Source organism: Rattus rattus, chromosome 1 (assembly GCF_011064425.1).
Source record: "Rattus rattus isolate New Zealand chromosome 1, Rrattus_CSIRO_v1, whole genome shotgun sequence".
NCBI lineage: Eukaryota > Metazoa > Chordata > Mammalia > Rodentia > Muridae > Rattus > Rattus rattus.
In genome coordinates, this window is record NC_046154.1 from 42,479,456 (window position 1) to 42,501,314 (window position 21,859).

General features: G+C 36.3%; 1 protein-coding gene across 1 annotated transcript in view; it reads left to right on the forward strand.

Annotated features, from left to right (window-relative positions):
* The window catches only part of Faf1 (Fas associated factor 1), a 336,330-nt gene that overhangs the window by 154,801 nt on the left and 159,670 nt on the right, over nucleotides 1-21,859 (forward strand). The window contains exon 11 of the mRNA XM_032890912.1: nucleotides 2,570-2,656. Coding sequence (XP_032746803.1) covers nucleotides 2,570-2,656 — 87 coding nt within the window. The remainder of the gene's footprint in view (nucleotides 1-2,569; nucleotides 2,657-21,859) is intronic.

Here is a 21,859-nt window from a genome sequence, read left to right on the forward strand (position 1 = left end):
ATAATGGTAAAAGTCTGCCTATGGTTATAGCATGGACTTAATTTTGAAAAGCTAATTTGTTTTCACTTAAATTGCTGTTTAGTGGCTGTAGTTTAGCCTAAAACATTTCTTTTGTAATAATCTCAGAGTACTTAATAGATTCAGCCTTTGCATTGGGACAACCAAACATTAGCTTAGTATGCTTCACACAGTACTGTCACAGCTACGTTCTCTCTGCAGTAGCTAGTTTGTTCTAGGACAAGTCGTTTTAACAGATGTCATTCTGGGAAGGACAATGAGGCCAAATACTTGTGCAGAGGCTACCATTACTCTAACTTTGATCACTTTTGTTCAGCACATCAGTCTGGCATTGTGCTTTATACCAACATAGCACTATAGCCAGAACATGCTTTTCAGGCTTACAATAGCAGGGAATGCCATTCATTCAGTGCAGTTATATATGAGTTAATGAAATAAGAAAATACTGTTTATTTCATATAATGAATCATTATGTTTTGGAATAAGGTAGAATTTAAGGAATTTCATTTCAAAGCTACTTGTCTGTGCACCCATCATGTTTGTGCAAGTTTCCAGTGTGTGCGCGCACGTGCTCGCGCGCGCGCGCACACACACACACGCACACACACACACGCACACACACACACAGACACAGAGTTTTCCTGCTTTTGTTCAAAAATAGCTGATGAGCTCTGATGTAGCTGTGTACTCAAAATGTTAGTTTAAAGAAAGAATTTTTTTCTTGAAGTCTAAAAATTCTTTGTGCATTCTTTCCTGTCTGTTTTTTTTTTTTTTAATTAATGCAATGCTTTGGATTGTTGAAGTACTGTTGCCCCTGAGAGCACTAATATTTAAGTGTGATGACATAGATTCAGCTAGTGAATGTGCTTAAAAAGCTGGTCCAGTTGCCTTTTGCTATGTTGTTGAATTGGTAAGGACTGATCAAAATCCCCAACGTTGATGTGACAACTGTAAGCAAAATATTGCACAGTAGTCTGAGCGTTGCTAAGGCAGTTTGGAGAAAAGCTGCTTGTTTAAATTGCGTGAGGGATCAAGCAGTGTTCCAAGCTCCTAGGATCTCATTTGCTGATTCCCGTATTTCCCTATCCCCAGCCCAGGTGTACATTAGAGATAAAAATAGATTGAGTTCCATGCTTTGTTTTGTTTTTTTCCCTTAATGCGTGCATATCTCTGTTTCACTGGAAGGGTAGCGTAGGTGTGTTTGTGTGTAATAAGGGGTAATATGACAGACAACACTTGCTGCAGCTGAGCAGCATGGTACTTCTAAGTTCTGCAGTTCAGAAGTATGAGGTAGTGCTGCTTGTTGAGCAACCATATTAAAATACTAACCATAGAACATGTGTGTAACATCTCAAGATCAGCTGGGATGGTAGAGTACACTGAATGAAGGCTTCGTTAAGGTGGACTGCCTCTTTATCATTATAAGGAACTAATAGTTTTAATTGTAAGTGAAGAATGAAATGGAATTTCTGTATACTGTTTAGAAAAAAAATCCTAAGAAATTAGGGATAGGATTCTTCTGGAATTATGGCTTTGCAGAGTTCTTCTAAATAGTCCAAGCTGCCTCCTTACTCATGGTCCTTCTGCCTTACAGTAGAGACCCAGGATTGCAGGTGTAGGCCAGCCCTCAGTAAGACAGTCCCCTTTTTAAGTCACTGGATGACAAACAGTTGAATTTTCCACACCTTGTGTTTTCTCTTGACTCTTCTCCCTGTAAAGTGAAAGGTTAAAGTTGATGGTAGGCTTGTTTGAGACAGGGTTTCACTAAGTAGCTCTAGCTGTCCTGCAACTCACTAAGGAGCCTTTATTTTGACTGTTAGAGGCTAAAATAGTATATTAATGGAGACCCCAGCTCAGATTTGTTTGGGATAATTTAAAAAAAAAATTATACAACCTGCTTTATATTGTTTAATGCCTTTTAAACTAGAACATAAAGGAACTTCAATCCCTCACTCTATCTACTTCAACCAAATTCATTTCTTCTCTTTCATAGAAACTTGGAATATACTTTTGTTTCAATCATAAAGTTTTAAAATTAAATTACTTACAAAACGCTTGTAAGTGTAGTCAGCTCTCAGTGAACCATTACGTGAAGTTTCTTAACCAACTAGAGACTTGAAGTCAGCAAAGATCACAAACAGTCATCACGCGTCTGCAGTGATAATAGCTCAGTGCTTAAGGAGGTCCGGTTCTCACAGAACCAGAACCTGAGTTCAGTTCCTAGTACTGACTTGTAACTCCAGGTCCACGGATTTGCCTCTAGCTCCTGAGTGTACCCATACTCAACTGCATGTATCTACCTACACAAACACACATACACTAAAAACATCAGTCATAAGAGAAACTTATTTCTTGAAATATACATTGTAATTCGGCTCTTGAATTTATGGTACTTTTTAAAACTTTTGTAAAATTGTTCTGACTTGTATTAGTTCTAAATTACTATTTTGAAACTAAAAGAAAATATGAATTAATGTTTTATCTTAAATAAAGTTACCATAATAAAATAATGTCAAAATCCTATTTTAATTCTGTTGCTTTCTTTTTATAGGTAAAGAGAAATGTGTATGATCTGACAAGCATACCTGTTCGACATCAGTTATGGGAAGGCTGGCCAGCTTCTGCCACTGATGATTCAGTAAGTGACACTCCAGTTACAGCCTCTCCATAGTATAATTGGCTTTACAAGCAGAATTAAATGCTTTGAGTTTTCCACTGAAAAACCTTATTTACATCGTCATGTCAAATTTTTAAAAAAATTGTAATATTTGAACTCATTTACAGAACAAATGTTCAGAAACCAAGCATATTAACATGATGTTGGTAATGTTGTATTATCAGTGTTGGGAACTTGATATTGCTTGATTTGACTTAATCTTTTCCTTGGTGAGAAAATACTTGGTTATTAATTAGATGTTCAAAGTACAAAAAATTATAAATCATAAGATATTTCAAAATCAACCTAACACGTTGTTTTTCACATGTGTGTCTTGTGTGTGTATGTGTGTGTGTATCAGTGGTTAGGTACTTTGAAAATTATTACATTTTGCAGTTGATATAAATATCTTTAAATAGTTTATACATTTCACTAACATAAAAGCAAGGAAATATTAGCTTGTCATCTTTCAATATTAGGGATTTATTAATACTTTTTATTGTAATTTGGAAACCCTTCTCTATCTCTGCCATTTTTTCGGTAATTAACTTTTCCAAAGGAAAAGACACGAAGAAATTTTGTTCCTCTCTCCCCATATTTACTTACTTACCTGTATACTGTTACTTACTTACTAAACAGATACCCATCATGTTTTGCTCTTGGCATTTTTGTTGTATGTTCATTTCAAATGTTTTTATTTTTATTTTTTATTTTATACTGTATATTGGAGTCTGATTTGTATTGGCTAACTACTACGTGAAGCCTGCACTGGACTATGGTTGATACACTCATTGACACTCAGTTGAAGAAATCTGTTTCCCTCCTAGCAGCTATTGATTCCAGATAACTTCTTAGCTGCGTGTAGGAATTTATGCCCACTTTTCCTTATTTGTACTGGGATTTATTTGACTTAAATTTGTGTACGAGGTAGTACTCACAGTCTCCCTGAGTTCATATGCACATTGGCCTATTGTATCTGTGAGTGTTTCCTTGAGGTTGTCTGCCACTTCTGGCTCATGCAATCAATCTAGGCTCTCTTCCTCATAGATTCTTGGGCCTTGAGTGTAGGTATGTGATACAGACATCCCCTTTAGGGCCGAGTGCTCCAAAGTGTCTCTCTGCACAGTGTTCAGTTGTGGGTCTCTATGTTAATTCCCATCTACTTCAGAATTAGCTTCTTTGATGAGATCTGAGTGATGGATGCACTGACCTGTGGGGATAGTCATATGCCATTAGGAACCAATCACTTCTTATCTCTTTTTTATGTGTATGTTTCTGTTGGTGTTGGAGGACAGAAAAGAACAGAAATTCTTTGAAGCTAGATTTACATATGGTTGTGATCCACCCACCGTGAGTGCTCAGAATTGAACTCTGATCCTCTGGAAGAGAAGTCAGTGCTCTCGATCTCTTCAGCCCATAAACATTTTTAAACACAAATAGGAGAATGTTTCAGGAATTCTAAGGTATATTTAATTTGTGAAGTAAATAATGCTAAAAAGAATCAAGAACTTTGTAAACATTGCATAATACTAAATCATGATTGCACCTTAGAGTTGAATTAGCTTTTCTAATAAATGCAATGCCTGCCTAAACAGTTACTTTTTTTTTTTTTTGGGTCATTGCAGCCTAACATTTTAAAACAAATTCATTCTGGAAGACAAGATATTCTGAGTTTATCGAGGCATATGCCTTTTGAGTCTAGCTACAGTATAAACCACATGCCTTTGGAAAAATGTCTTGTGGGTTTCAAAAATTTAAAAATAAACCGAAAACACTAGGATTCTTTGCTAGCACTCGCAGTATAGTATGTGCTTAAAATTAATAGCTGGTTGGCCACTACCAAAAGCAAGGCTGTAATTGTTGCTTTTTTTCTTTTTTTTTTTTTTTTTTTTTTTTTGTAAGTTTTGTTTGCTTGCTTTGGTGGTTTTTATTTAATTGTTTTTTTTTTTCCTTGTTAGGATCTGAGAGGACATCAAAAAGTAGAAATGTTCTTACTGTTGTCTAAAATTCATTAAAAGACATAAATATCATTATTAGAAGTGAATAATTTAAGATCCAAGCACATCATTAAAATTCTCTAAGCCTTACTTACCTCTCACCATTTTTCTGAAAATTAATGATAACCTCTTTTTACTGTTGGCTTACAGTAGACAGTAAAGAGGTCAGTAAATATTGTACTTAAAATAACTCAAGTATAATAGGCAAGCACTGACTGATTTTTAGCATATGAAAAGGTATCTGAAATTTGCTACAATTTTACCTGCATGGTGAGGACTGGGTAAGGATGGAGGGGTCTAGATTATCCATCTATTGAGCAATCCTGGAGCCGTGTAATATATGTGCTTTATACATTTAATGCTTACTGTAATAAACGCAGTAATAACTAGTTGAAATAACAATAAAGGTAGAAAGTAATGGAGAAAGTCTTAAAATACAAGGCTACATAGACTTAAGAGTAAATCTTCAAGCTCTAAGTTTCAACAGAAATTATTTTGACCCCACATTTATAGACACCAGGAAATAAGCTGATCAGTTACAATCTCAAAAGTAACAGGAATTCTCTACTAAAGTACCTTATGCAGTCTGTGCCCTAATTTATTGAATTAGTTTGATACAGTCTTTTATGAAAGCCATGTTTTAGTCTTTGTGTAAGATTTTACTTTTAACAAAGAGTTGCAATGTAATTTTGTTACTCTAGGAACACAGGTTAAGCTGACGGTAACCAGAAATATTACAGTACCTGCTACTGTACCTCTCAGAGCAAGCATAGAGGGAATCCCCATTAAGCTTCATCCTGTTGCCTCATTATTCATATTTGCACCTTTTCCCAGGACCTGTGAAGTGGTGCCTGCCCACACTTCCCCAAAGCAAATGTTGCCACATTGGCAGGATGTGCCTTGAACTGCATGATTTGACACAACAAAGATGTTCCGGGCCAGGCAGCTTTTAAGTGGTGCCGTTGCAGATCTGCTAGCTCCTGTGCTTGAGTTCAGGCCAATAGTGTCATAACTATGGTCTTTGGAGAGAGTTTAGCCAAATAAATGTCAGAAACTTCTGTTTCATTAGGACATAAAAACATGTAATGCTAGTGCTTTACAAGTAATCTATATTGTTGCAGGTGGTGGTGTTTTTATACTGAAAACACTCGAGTGGAGGCGTCTGCTACAAAACAAGATCTCCTCACAGCTCAGGGCATGGATTGAGTACAGCTGAGAAATGTCAGCTGTGTAAACAGTCTGAAATGTGTTACCAACAAAAATATAATTAATTTCTTTCCAGGACAGTATGCCATAACTTAATACCTAGGATGGCTTAACATTAAGTGATAGCACCTGAAAACCTGCTTCTCACTGCCAGGCTAGAAGGTGGGCTAGAAAGGTTACTAGACGCGAACTCAGTTTATACTTTTGCAGCTCAGTGGCAGGAGCTTTTGTGTGGCTTTGACTATACATAGAACATGCATAGAGTGGCCTCCATATGTTTATGGAAGTACCATAGACCAGGAAACTAATCAATTTGGGGTGATGGGAAATGTTATAAACTTAAATTGTAGTGTTCAGTTGAACATTTAAAGTGAATAAATGTTTTGGCATGAAGTTTGCATCAGGTGGCTTTTGTTGTTGTTTTGAGGAAGGTAAGGAAGGGTTGTTTTATAATGTTCCTTTTATGCTTTATACTATATGAAAAGTACTTGGTAGTGACTAGAAAATGCTTTCTTCATTATAGTTGTCATTAATTTGTAGCTTTGAAGACAGGAGGAAGGGTTGGAATTTGTATAATTAGATTCTTGTACTGTCTTAAAGGATCTTATAACGTGATAAACTTCAGCATTCTGCTATTTTCCAGCTACAAATTGAAGTCGGCATCCCTGAAAACATTGTTGCGATGTCTTTAGATATAAAAAATTTTCTTGCTTATAGCTGTATTCTAATGGGACAAGAGAGCCTGTTGTCAACAACTCTTTTAGCTTCCTTTGCACTCTTTCATCAGGAAGAGAGTTATTCAAAGCCTCAGCAGTAGGGGATGTTGTCACGCTGTTCAGTTGTGAGAACAAGGAGTTGGATGGAGGTAAAATCTCATCTTGCACATTAGCAAGGACACCTTTGGCTTTTAGAGAGCAGAGTAAGTTTAGCACTACCATTGATGGATAGGCATTTTCAATAATGCAATTTGAATATCTGGTTATTCTAAGTAATGCTTATAAAGTGGAAGAATCATGTAGTTTTAATACTTGATATTAATATTTTATTTATTTCCCTTTTTCTTTTGAGGAAAGGGATTACCTGTGATTCTCTATCATCCCATCATTGGCTAAGGGATGTTATCTCCCAAATTGAGAAATTACAGTTTAGAATTAGAGGTTAGAGGGCATGTGTTGAATGTCAAGAACCAACTTTTTAAGTATTCTCACAATATGCAAAGACCACCCAAGCAAGTACAGAACATTATGGCATCTCTGTAAAAATAACCCAACGCCCCCCTCCTTGTACACCTGTTTAATCATTAAAAAAAAAAAATCTGTGAATGGGGGAATGCCCTGTTTTGATCTTTTGGTGGGGACCATTTTCTTCTGTGATTTCTTTCTAATGCCTTGTAGTAAACAGGTATCTGGTTAAAGCCATTTTTCTGGCTGGGTGCCCTTCCTTACCTTACAGAAGCTGCTGTTCCAATGCAGACTCCCATAGCTACCAAATGTTACCACACTGACATTAGCAATGGAGCAGATCTGTAAGCTTCTGTGCAGTCATTTAATCCATTCTGGTAAGGCTAGCTAATATCTCTAAAATATACCATGGGATGACATTCAGCTAATCTACCAACTTCAACAGCAATCCACTATCTTCTTTTTTCTTACATTAAGAATCTTCCGTTCTTTGGTCTGAAAACCTTCCATCCAGGTTTGTTTTTTCATTCAGGTCAAGACTGACCGGTAGGGACAGGTGGGTTGGAGGCGTATAAGTTAGTGAATCAGAGTACAGGCGAGCAAACCAGTCTGAGTTCATTGAGTTTCAACATTGCTATTATTTGGATAAGTTTCATAAGTTAACTCGTCTTCTACAAAATGAAGGCATTATTCACATCTTTGAAAGTCTATTGCGAAGATTGAGTGGTTTAGCACCTTAGATCATATAATGTGAAGGTACCGTTTTTGCTTGTTTTGGTTTTAAAATCAGATCTTCCACAGCCCAGTCTTGCTTTGACTGTATGACCATCCTGCTTCAGCCTTCAGTATTGGAAGTGGATGTGTGTGTTCCACCATGCCCACCATAATGCTGTCATTTTTATCGGACAGATTAGTTATATATATTTCCTAATATAAAGGACATGCACTATACAATGTAGAGATTGGCAGTGAGGACTGTCAGCCCAAATTGTACTCACTATCTGTCCTTGTCACTAATGGTTTATTGGGAGACACCCGTGCCGTTTGTTTATACACTGTATGTAGTTACTTTTCCATTATATTGGCATGACTGTAGTTGCCACAAAAACTTTCAGGCCCACAGAACCTAAAATATCTACCGAAAGACACTTTACTGTTTTTTAACACCCGGTGTAATATTTGGCATTTAGTAGGCATTCAACAAACATCAACTCCTTTTCTCTTGAGTAAACATCTTTATATCACTTACACACTCAGATTCAGAAGCATTCTCTGAGAAGTGTCAGGGTCATCTTATGCTATTTAAATCACTTTGTTAACCTGTCTCAGGGCAGCTGAATTCGGGCAATCTTTGGACATTTTCACTGGCTTTTTCCTTATTTGGCAAGGTCATAGATAATGTTGCTTCTGAATTGTAATGAGACTCAGTAGCTTCAGGAGTTCATTGCCCTTGTCAACATGCAGAGTCTTTTCCAAATAACATAGACAAAAACTAAACAGAAGAAAGAAAAAAAAATGAAAGCAGAAAAAAAAATATTTTGGCTTTAAAGAGCAAGAAAAGTTGTCAACTGGACAGAGTAGGGCAAGAAGTTAGGAGCATGCAAAGGAAACAGTTACTCAGTAAATAGAAGGGAGAACACATAGAGGCAAGCTCCCAAAAAGAACATTATAAGTACTTAGGTAACATTCTACCAACCTTCATTTCAGTTTATTAAAATCTCAGGCCTGCTAGTATTGCTTCTTTCTATGAGGTTGTAACTGCTCTGAGAATTTTCTTTGTATAAATAAACAGGAGAATGGTACAAAACAACTGTTTTTCAGGGTGTTTTGTTTTGTTTGAGATAGGATTGAATCTTTCAAAGTTTTCTGTTCTTGAATCTCAGTTTCCCAAGTACTGAGAGTACAGGCGTTTGCTGCAACACACAACTCCAGATTTCAGGCATTTCTTCCTAGGCAATTGAAGACTTTGAAGAACGAACAGATTAGGCAAAATCAATGAGAAAAAACACATACACACACAACTTCTAGAGATAAAGAACATGATATTGGAAATGAACATTGCCATCATATAGGAAGAGTAACAATATAGGTGTGAACACACACACACACACACACACAGAGAGAGAGAGAGAGAGAGAGAGAGAGAGAGAGAGAGAGAGAGAGAGAGAGAGAGATGGTAACCACTGTGGGAAACAGTGGCAGATTCTCAGAAAATTAAAAAGCAATGCCATATATACACAAATATACCCATATACACATATATACCCAAAGGCAATAAAAATTTATCAATTTCACAAAGACTTGTATGTGTATGATTGTTAAAGAAATTGGTGCAGTTAAAGAGCACTTTATTCTAGAATAATAGGAAAAATGTTTGGGGGGGGGCCAAGAACTCATACATCAGATCTCTCAGATGTAAAAGTTCAAACTCAATACAACAACCTTCAGTTAAAAGGCAGGTCGGTACCTGTGGAAGAGTCTCTGGACAGGTATCACAGCCATGGTTGCCTACTCCAGTGAGGCTACCTAAGGAAATCTTTTCCTGTGTTTAGTGATCTAGGCAGGTAGAGGATGGTGAGGCTGTATAGTTCAAAGGTAGCAAAATTTGGTCATGCTCTCCATATCATGCTGATTTTACAGACATTAAAAATACAAATGGACAGTTGGACAAGTTGCGGCCCTCCTTTAATCCCAGCATTTAGCAGGCAGAGGTAGGCAGATCTCAGTGAATTCAGGCCAGGCTGCTGTACATGGTGAGTTCCAGGACAGCTAGAGCTACATAATAGCACCCTAACTAACAACAACAACAACAACAACGTTACAGGCTTATGAAGGCTTGCTCAAAGGTTCTAGAAAGTCACCAGGACCAGGTAGCAGATTCTTTTTTCCTGAGTGGGCATTGCATGAAAGCTATGAAGGCTAAACCTGGATCACATATCTTAGGGTTTATGTTCTTGTGGCAAAACATCATGATCAAAAGTAACCTGGGAAGGAAAGGCTTTATTTCAACTTATAATTTTCAGGTCACAGATTCACTGAGAGAATTTAGCTAGAAATCAAGGCAGAAACTGAAGCTGAGGCTATGGAGGAATTCTGCTTACTGTCTTGATCTTCATGACTGGCTTAGTTTTCTTTCTTATGGCATGCAGAACCGCCAGCCTAGGGGTGGTACCGCCAACAGTGGGCTGTTCCCACCCACATCCACCAAGACAGTACCCCCAAAGCTTGCTTATAGGCCAGTCTGGTGGGGTCATTTTTCTCAATCGAGGTTCCCATAATGATTCCAGTTTATATTTAGTTGATATAAAACTAGCCAGCACACTGCAGTAAAGGTCTCAGAAATTTGGGATGCCTAGTATAGGAAACTGCAGATACCAATTCAAAAGAGAAGTCGTGTGTGGTATAGGCAGTAGAGCTATAGGTGTAAGGCTAAATCTGCTTGGAGTTCAGGATGTGCCTTTTCAATCCTAGGTCCCAGGTATAGACGAGAAGGGGTTGGTGTTTGTCCTGCTGAGTTTACTTTGGTCTGACCACACCCCCACTTTACCCCCACCCCTCTCGCCCCATGTTCACAGTCCTTCCTTTTGGAATAGACATATTTACTTTGCCATTGTGTCTTGGAAGTATATAACTTAATTTTCTTTAATTTATATTTCTATTTTTTAGTTATGCCATTTCATTTAATATTCATCCATGGTTATAATGTGTTTGGATCCAGTTTACTCCCCATTCCCTCTCCTCCAATTCATTTTCTCCCCAACATTTCCTTTCTAATTTATGTTATTTCTTACTTATCATTTATTTAATACCCATTTTGTCCATCTAGTGCCGCCTATATGTGCATGGGTGTGGGGTCATCTACTACAGTGTAAGTAGCTTCTGGGATCAACTTTCCCAACAACAACTGCCTTCCCCTTTCCCAGCAGCTCCTCAAATAGGGGTGGGTGGATCTTCATGACCTCCATTATCTATGTTGGGATCGTTGTCTGTCTTGATGTTTGTCCAGGTCTTATACATAGAGTTTTACCTTTTGTGAGCCCATGTATGCCATTGTGCTGTTAGATCTAGTGAACATTGTTTCACTACAGACATCCACTCCCACTTTTGAATAAATAGTGTTGAGGATTCCAGAGACTGTTTAAATATAGTTATGGCATTTAAAAATTATATATGTATACATAAAATTATATATACATATATATACTGAGTTATTCTGGAGTTGGGAAATATGCTGGAAATGGTATAGTTTCTTTGCACTTCGAGTTGTAGAGATGTGAGTTTTTCTGTTTTGTTTAAATTGTTAATCAATAAAAGAAATGGAGCAGCCAAAAATCACTTTGATTCTTCCTTGTAAGCTGTAAGATTAGCACTTGTATTTGAATATAAGTGGATTTAAAAATTTTAACCATGGCATAATATTTTTATGTATAAATGTTCTTCATTATCATTGTTAGAAGTCATTATCATTGTTAATAAGGAAATAGGAAATAGGGAATAAGTAGTAATAGGAAATAATAGAAATAAAATAGAAATAATAGGAATAAATAGTAATAGTATATTTTCCCTGTTATTTAGACTGTTCAGTGATATGAAGACATTAATGCAATGATACTTACTTTGTAAGGTATTTTTCATGGATGTGATGTCATTTAAACTACGCAGTTGATCATGAGTAAATAAACTTTGATAGAAGTGAGGTGCATGGTATATTTACTATGGTTACTTCAGACCACCCTTTTAACTTCCAAGCAAAAAAGTACTTGTAATAGCTTTGTTTCATAGGATTATGAAACTCGAGGGCAAGAAATGGCTCCAATTCATTTTCTTTTAGGATAAACTGTCCAGCATAAAGGTACAAAATAACTTTGAATACTACTCACATTCATGTTGAATATGCCACTGGGTAGCAATAAATAAATGCTGGGTGAATATTTCTGTGTGTAACATTTCTTGTTTTAGAGATGCCACCCTTTCTGTGTAGAAAGTAGGCATTTCTTATCTGTTACTGAGTAAGTTCTCTGTGGAAGCAGTTCCCGACCTTGTTCTAGAAGGTTGTTTCTTCTACCGATGTGTAGCACTTAATCTCTGGCATTTGTGTTTGCAAGTTAACATGCTGTCTATTACATTTGAACAAGGTGTACCACATGTGAGAAGATTTCTTCAGTAATTTCCTTGAGCAGTGAGAAGATGAATGTGAAGAGTGGTAGTCCTGGGTTATTACAGTACACTTTTAGACCCATGGCTTTAGATAGTATCCGTTGCCTGGACTTCTGTGTTTGAGAAAGATAGCGAAAAACAGAATCATAACCTGTTTGGGAGAAAAAAATTATATAGGATTTTGTGATATGATGAAAAGATGGTGTATATAGTTTGTTTAATTAGGTATAAATTCTTAGAAATGTTCTACTCTAAAAAGAAACCTTAAAAGCAACACCTGTGCATGCAAGGAATCTTTTGGGCCCAAAGTGAGTTTATCAGTAGGGAAGTCAACTGCTGTTCTATGTCATGACATTGTTCAGTATGTTACATGTAGAAAATAGATAGATTTAAATAAATATCCAGCAGCAGTTATTGGTACTGGCTCTTCCCAGAGCCAATGGAAGTCTTTTTGTTCTTTTATTGTATATTTGTTGACAGTCATGATCAACATGGAATGAAATGCTTTTGCAGTTTATTACTTTCAAAGTACAAATTTGAATGATGTGGATTCAGATGTATAAAAGAGATAAAATTACAGACAGCTTTGAGTGGCAGTTACATATCAAACCTCATGGGGGTTTGACAGGCAACGAATATCGTTATTAGACGCTTTTTCCATAATTGCTGACATTTATCCAGTGTTTCACAGTATTTGCTAATGTATTAATGCAGTCAATCTCTGAGAGGCTGCACATGCCTTTTTAGCCCTGGCTTTTATGGGATTCTGAAATTCATAGACCCACAGATACTTATTCCCTGCTGGTTGCCGTAGTGACAGAGCTCAGAGATAAGCCAAGACAGAGCCCTTTTGTGATTGCTTTTCAGGTGACATTCAGCGGCAGCTTGAGTAGAGTGTCCTTTTATAGTTCCTGTAATTCAGAAAATGATAACAGCTTTTTGCTGCTTAGAGGAGAAGTCTGTGCACTGCTCCCAGTGGGATTTCAGTTTGCTGTGGTACTTCATACCAACACCAGCCTGATAAAGTTCTTATTATTGTGGAGATTTCAAAGTGCAAGAGGACTGAATTAATTATGACAGGTTAGAAATACAGGACTTATATTACAAATAAACTTTGAAGAACCATTACATGTTCTTCAACCATACATAACAAGTTGATTTAGATATTAGCAGTGATAGAGTTAGCCCCTGTATAACAGATAAGGTGCCACCATGCAGGCTAATCACACTAGTTGTTTTGTCTCTGCATGCATGTACATGTATGTTATCATTTTTGTATACTATTTTGAAGACTGTTGCTTTGATTTGGAGGCAGATAGGTTGATTTGTATACTTTCTTAGTCAGGAGTGCAGTCTTAATATTTTCAATAGTAAAATAACCAAAGTGAATACTTTTAAAAACAGTAATTTGTATGATTTGCTTTAAATTCAGAAGAAATAGCTTTGATGATGCAGATCAGTGGGAAGGAGAGTAATTCAAGAAATAACTGAAGGAAATAGAGTTCTACCTGGAAAGATCATTGAGGTCATGTTTAGCCATCATTTTCCCTCTAGACATTTGAACTGGGCAAGCTAGTTGTCTTATGAAAGGACCTCAGTCACAGTGAGTAAGTGGGAGAGACTGTGAGGGCCAGAAATCATGTCTATGTAGTTGATGACAACGAAAATTTGTGTCCCCTGCAAGAAAAAGAGGAATACTAATTCCAAATTCCATGTGTACATCTAACCAGAAATACAAAAGTCTTTAAGTGTCATCTCTAAATTTAAATTATAATTCATACTTAAACAGGAAGCAAATAGAATGAACTAAATAGAGACTCTGTAGATGTAGAGACGACATACACTTGAAGATAATGTTCTTAAATTCTCAATTGCTGATGAACCGTGATAGTTAAATGAAAATATGGATAAGACAAAAATTAAGGACTCAGAAGAGCAATTTGGCCTAACAAAAAGTTATCTTGAATTGGTGTACAGTTGCAAACGGGAGATCTATTTTGTTATGTTTCTAACTTGTCAGTATCATTTAGATTACTTTCATAACATTCAATTTTTTTTTAATTTGGATGAAAAAGAGAAATAACCTGCGCACCTATGACAAAAATACCTCATTTTAAAACAGTACATAGCTTACTTGTATTAGCACTGTGCTACCTTGTAGTGTTCAGTGATTACCTTACTGATAGTTTATGTTATCAGCTTTGATAAATAAAAAGAGAGTGAAGTGTATTATTGTATTAAGTGATGTATTTTTCAGGCTGTGATTATCCATTTAATCATCTCTGAAAATCTTGTTATCCATTACCATGTCTTAAAGAACATCTCATTCCCAGGATTTTAGAATTAATAGATATCAGATTAAATTTTTTTATTGCTACTAAAACAAAAGAAAGCAAACACAATACAGCCATGGGAGATGGTGGCTCAGTGTGTTAGAGTGCTTGCTGTGCAAACATGAAGATCTGCTCTTGAAGCCCTAGCACCCAGGTTTTTAAGAAAAGGAATAGATATTTGTGCCTTTAACTTTATCATTCATAGCAGACAGAGGGGAATTCTAGGAGCACACCAGCCAGCCATTTTAGCTGAATTGCTAAACTTCACATTTATTGAAGAATCCTGTCTTAAAAGAACAAGTAAGAGGGCAATAATAATAAGACACACAACATTCTCTTCTGTCCTTCACATGGCACACAAAATACATAGTCTCTCTCAAAACTTTTTTGAGACTCTACAATTGGTAGCCAGGGATATAATTTGGTGGTATCATTTGCCTAACATGCATGAAATCGTATGTTTATTTACCCAGCATTGACAAAGCAAAACAAAGAGCCCACAGAACTTTTTATTTTTATTAAGTTGTACTTTTAGAAAAATACAATGAAAATCATAAATGTTTAAGTTGATGAACTTTCATGAGTATTCCCATATTACCAACATTCTGGTTAAGGAAGAAAACATGCCCTCCATCCCAGAAGTGTAATTTATGTCTGTCTGCTTTGTCAAAAATTTAGAAGTACAGACTCTCATGCCTGGTGGTGGGTATTAGTCAGTGGAGTCTCATAGTGTATATTATTTGTCTCATGCATAACTCTTGATTCCTTCCTTTTTGTTTAACTTTACAGTTGAGAAATTCATCTGAATTTTAATATTATTTGTTGTCAAACTGTATACCATTGTATTAGATACTGTATAGCATTTATCTATTCTCTTGATGGGGATGGGGGACAGCCATTCTGGTAGTTTCCATTCTGTGGGGCTTGGCATAGTTAGAGCAGCTTTTGACTAATAGTAGTTTTGAAAGCTCTTTCTTGAATTACTTTTCCTTCCATTCAGAGGGTACTACCTCCCTGCCCAAGACCCTTGCAAGTTCCCCACTACTTTGGTCCCCCCCACCCCCATTTTTCCTCTCATTTGCAAGTCTTTACCAAGTCACTAAACACTGGAGTAACTTTAGAACTCATTTCCATTTGTGCACTCAGGTCAGCATGCTGTCCCTTGGTATTCTTACCATGACTGTAAGTTTAATTGTCATTCATATGATGATTAAGAATTTACATTTCTAGCCCAGTCCTCCCATTTTAGCTCCACAATAACTTTCTTACCATCTCCATATAGATATCCTAAAAGATGTTAAGCATAATAGAATTTAATTCAGCATAATAAAAACTGAATTCATATACTACTTGGCCATATCCAGTCCTCGTCTGAAGTTTGCTAGTTTCATTCTCGGCACCACCATATATTCTAATTCCATTTATAAAATAGAAGCTATCCTTGGTTCATATCTCAATTCCTATGATGGCTGACTCCTATGTATTCTTCCAGGTTTGTCTGCTTCCATTGTTTGTTTTTTTCTAATGCATACTACTAACTTAATAAATATGGACATTTTTTCCTTTTGAAGAAGTCTCCAAACTAAGCTCTTGTGTCATTCTTTCCTTTTAGATAATTCTTCACATAACATCAGAATAATATTTTTTAAAAATGATAAAACCCTACCCATATATCTCTCTGCTTAAATCATTTCTTCTTGAATACTCTGATTCTTACTTCAGTTCATTGTACTTTTGCCTCTTATTCTCTATTCTGTCATCTCCAGTCTTTGGCTATTTCTTTAAGTGTCCCATCATCCATGACCCTATTCTTCTCCATATCTCCTGTTTAATTTGCAGTTTATTTTTTTCATTAAAATTATTTCATTGTTTTTTAAATCACAGTGATGATTTTATATTTAATATGCGATTATTTCCCATTTTGAAATAATGTGTCATCTGTTTCAGTCCTCTTTTAGGGTGCATCTCTCATGTGCTGTAATTAAAACCAGGAGTTTTGTGCATCGTAAGCAAGTGTCTGTCCAGCTGGACTGTGTAGCTCCAGCCTTTGAAAGGTTATTGTTTTAAAAAGTCACTAGCTGTCACCATGGTGCTTACACTGTCTGTTGGATAGTAGGAAACACCAATTTCCCACTTTTAAAACTAGCTAATGTATATTTCAGATGAGGTAACACGATGGAAATATGCTTTATAATGCAACATACCATGATTATGGAGAAATTTTTCATCATTAAGCCAACAGGCTCTTGGTAGTAAAGATTATAAGTCTTTAAGGTTTACTTTCATCTAAGAATAATGCGAACAAATTCTGGAAGTATTTTGGCTTCAGTTCTTACCCTTCCCTTCTCTTGATCTGCCTCCCTTATAGTTTTATTTCTTCTGTACTTCCAGCGTTCATCACTTTCTATTGATTCTTGTCTCTTTTTCTTGCTTCACTCATTCTGTTTACCAGTTGTGGTTTATAAAATGTTTTTACTTAATACATTAATATCATATTAGCCACCTGCTTCAAATCATTAGTATTTCTTTACTGCCTACAGTATAAGCACCTAAACTCTTAATGGAGCTCTGAAGTTCAGAGGTTTGTAACTAGAATGTTATGAAGTTGTATCTCCATAAGAAATCTATTTCCAGCATGTCTACCAAAACAAAACAAAACAAAAACAAACAAACAAACAAACAAAAAAACCAAAACAAAATAAAAAAACCTCTTGTAGAAGACCTTGGTTCAGTTACACCAGCCTGGTGCTGTATGTGAGGAATTTTCAAATCTAATCAGAAATTCCTAACTGTTCTCCAAAAGCCGCAGTTGCAGTGGCTGATTATCATCCAGAGGCCTACCATGCTGTCCAGTTGACCTTGCTGCTTGGAGCTTAATATTGAACTGTTGAGTACTTGAGGCTCTGAGGAGATTAAGTCAATAAAAGTAAGGCCGAGTAACGTTGGGAACTATTAAAGACATCATCAGGCATTAAAGTAACACAATATGAACACAGTATAAAAGAAAATAATTAAGGAGCCTTATTGTGCAGAGGCAGTATGTGATGTTGGAGACAACTAGACCCATCAAGATTTGTGGGATAACAGGGGAGCCTACTCCTTCTGGGAGAAAAGGTGAGTGCAGTGAGTGGAAGACCTGTAGGGAGGAACTGAGAGGTGAGCAGATAATAGAATGTAAAATGAATAAATAATGAAAAAAGTTGTGGGGTGAAAGTAGACTCAAGATGAAGCTCCAGGTTTGTCCCTTGTGCACAACTGCATGCTCATCACTATTTCCTGTAAGCACAGTTATACAATCAGTGTTTTTCCCAGGAAATCAAATCTCCTTACAGAATCCTCTGAGGATTTCAATAGAGTAGCTCATTGCCATTTTACTTCTCAGTTTTCTATGCTATGTAATCTTTGTTTTTCTTTTTTTTTAATTGGATATTTTTTATTACATTTTTAATGTTATTCCCTTTCCCTCCATAAACCTTCTATCCCATCCCCCTCCCCCTGATTTTATGAGGGTGTTCTCCCCCCCCCCACTTCCTGCTCCCCGCCCTGACATTTCCCTGCACTGGGGCATCGAGACTGGGTAGGACCAAGGACTTCTCCTCCCATTGATGCCCAACAAGGCCATTTTTTGCTACATATGCAGTTGGAGCCATGGGTCTCCATTCCTGACCTCAAGCTGTATTACAAAGCAATAGTGGTAAAAATTGTATGGTATTGGTACAGAGACAGGCAGGTAGATCAATGGAATAGAACTGAAGACCCAGAAATTAAACCACACACTATGGTCACTTGATCTTTGACAAAGGAGCTAAAACCATCCAGTGGAAAAAAGATAGCATTTTCAACAAATGATGCTGGTTCAACTAGAGGTCAGCATGTAGAAGAATGCAAATTGATCCAATCTTATCACATTATACAAACATCAAGCCCAACTGGCTCAAGGACCTCCACATAAAACCAGATACACTCAAACTAATAGAAAGAAGAAATCGGGGGAAGAGCCTCGAACACATGGGCACTGGGCAAAATTTCCTGAACAGAACACCAATGGCTTATGCTCTAAGATCAAGAATCAACAAATGGGACTTCATAAAATTGAAAAGCTTCTGTAAGGCAAAGGACATTGTTATTAAGACAAAACAGCAACCAACAGATTGGGAAAAGAACTTTACCAAACCTATAGTTGATGAAGGCTAATATCTAATATATAGAAAGAACTCAAGAAGTTAGACTCCAAAGAATCAAATAACCCTATTAAAAAATGGAGTACAGAGCTAAACAAAGAATTCTCAGCTGAGGAATATCTAAAGAAATGTCCAACATCCTTAATTCTCGGGGAAATGCAAATCAAAACAACCCTGAGATTCCACCTCACACCAGTCAGAATTGCTAAGTTAAAAAACTCAGGTAACAGCAGTTGCTGGCAAAGATGTGGAGAAAGAGGAACACTCCTCCATTGTTTGTCGGATTGCAAACTGGTACAACCACTCTGGAAATCAATCTGGAGGTTCCTCAGAAAATTGGAAATAGTACTACCTGAGGACCCAGCTTACCACTCCTGGGCATATACTCAAAAGATGCTACAACTTGTAAGAAGCACACATGTTCCACTATATCCATAGCAGCCATATTTATAGTAGCCAGAAGTTGGAAACAACCCAGATGTCCTTCATCAGAAGAATGGATACAGAAAATGTGGTATATCTATCAAATGTAGTACTACTCAGCTATTAAAAACAATGACTTCATCAAATTCATAGGCAAATTGATGGAACTAGAAAATGTCATTCTGAGTGAGGTAACCCAAACATACACCCACAAAAACAAACCACACATGGTATGCACTCACTTATAAGTTGATGATAAGTTGATATTAACCCAAAAGCTCGGATTACCCAAGATATAATCCACAGACCATATAAAGCTCAAGACGGATGATCAAAGAGTGGGTGTTCTTCCTTCTTACAAGAGGGAACAAAAATATTAATAGGACAAAATACAGAGACAAAGTTTAGAGCAGAGACTGAAGGAAAGGCCATGCAGAGACTGCACAACCTGGGGATCCAGCCATTCACAAGCGCATGCTGACAGAATCCTGTTATAGCTGTCTCCTGAGAGACTCTGCCAGAGCACTACAAATACAGAGTTGTATGCTTACAACCAACCATTGAACTGAGAATGGGGTCCCCATTGTATGAATTAGAGAAAGGATTGAAGGAGCTAAAGGGGTTTGCAACCCCATAAGAACAATACCAACCAACCAGAGCTTCCAGGGACTAAACCACCATCCAAAGAGTACACAACAGTCTTTCTTAAACCTCAAAGAGCTAACTTTGATGAATCCTTCTTGAGTTCATAAGGTTAGAGATAGTTTATCCAACTTGACCCATGACTGATCATATAGTTATTGCTGTGTGTTTTTCACAGAATGTATGTTAAGTGTCCCCTAAATAAATTAATGACTTAATATTCGGAAATTAACAAACGTCCAATTTGGATAATGTCACTTTAGCTAAGGAAGAGGTCATATGACACCATTTAGGAGATTTTTTCATTATATGTTGGTAATTTTTATGTTTGAGTATCTTGAATGATTGAACCTTGCAGACTCATGGAGTCCCTCTACAATTCATGACTAAGTGTAATATATTCGTTTCTTTAGTAGATAAACGAATTGTACTATAGAATATGCTTATGCTTCGCATGTTGGTGCACACCTTTAATCTTAGCTCTTGAGAGACAGAGTGAATCTTAAATGTATAGCAGAAAGTAACAGATTTTAGGATCTTCTATATTATTCTCAACCATCTCCCTTCCCAAGTCCAAGATATCTCCTAACTCTAAAATTATCTGATTTTCTATAATATTAGTTTTCTATAAATTTTTATCAAGTAAAGTAGCATAGTTAAATGTAAACTGATTTCAGTTAATAAAATATTTGAAAATGCCAACTGCAATATTATCTTTAAAAAAATAAAGTTTATATTTATCCTCATCTTTTATTTTACTTAGAAATTTCATTTCATTTTTTTGAAAGAAGATATGTTACTACGTTGTTACTACATGTTACAAAATTATTTATCCCAGCCCTGAAAAAGGTAACCATTTAGTCAGATTCAGGTTTTCTATTTTTAGTAATGGGTTCTTTTGGTTTGGAGGATTTTTGTTGTCCTCGTTGTGGTGGTGGTTGGTTGGTTGGTTGGTTGGTTGGTTGGTTGGTTAGTTTTTGGTTTGTATGTTTGGGTAGTTTGGTTTTATTTTATTCTTGTTGGACTTTATTGTTGTTGGCTAAAGGCCGGGTGAAGATTTACAAAATAGTCAGTATTATACAGTTTTACAAATAAGTATTAAAAAGGAATAGAAGTGAATCTTTCCTTGGTAGCTTATTTTTTCTTTTCTTTTTTTAATTTAAATTTTCTTTTGAGAATTTTGTACATCAATACTAATAAAATGGAACTTATAATTTGTGCACACGAGTGATATCTGTGTATTAAGAATTAGCTCTGCAAATACCTTTCATTTTTTCAATTAAATTTGTAGCATTAACTTAAATAAATACATCAGAAGTAGATACGGTGGGATACACCTGTAATCTTATTACCAGGGAGACAGAGGCAAGAGAATTGCTACAAGTTCAAGGCTGCTCTGATCTACTTAATGAATTTTTGGCCAGGCAGAACTATGTAGTGGGATTCTGTCTAATTAACACAAAAAATAAGGCAGGATTGAGTACTTATAGTAGAAATATCTGACTTAGAAAGTTCTGTTTTGTCATATATCAAACTTTTCTTAAAAAAAGAGATTTATTTATTTATTTATTTATTTATTTATTTATTTATTTATTTATTTAATGTATGTGAGTACACTGTAGCTGTCTTCAGACACAGCAGAAGAGGGCATCATATCCCATTACAGATGGTTGTGAGCCACCATGCGGTTGCTGGGATTTGAACTCAGAACCTCTGGAAGAGCAGTCAGTGCTCTTAACCGCTGAGCCATCTCTCCAACCCCAAAATACTTTTAAAAACACTATTGTCTCTAAGGATTTTGCTATTTGCTAGTTTATTATAAAAGCCTATTGTATGTATGTGTATATATAGATAAACAGCGAAGCAATACATAAGCAAATAAATACACATAGATATGCAGAGAAATGACCTTCTGGCTCTTGTGTTTAATTGAGTGATAGGTCCTAAAATTAAAATTAATTGTCAAATAAAGTGCTTTTCCTGAGTTGTTTGTTTGAGACATCTAAATAATGAGAATAGAAGTTTGGAAGTCAAAAGAGGCTATAGTTATATTAATAGTAGGCAA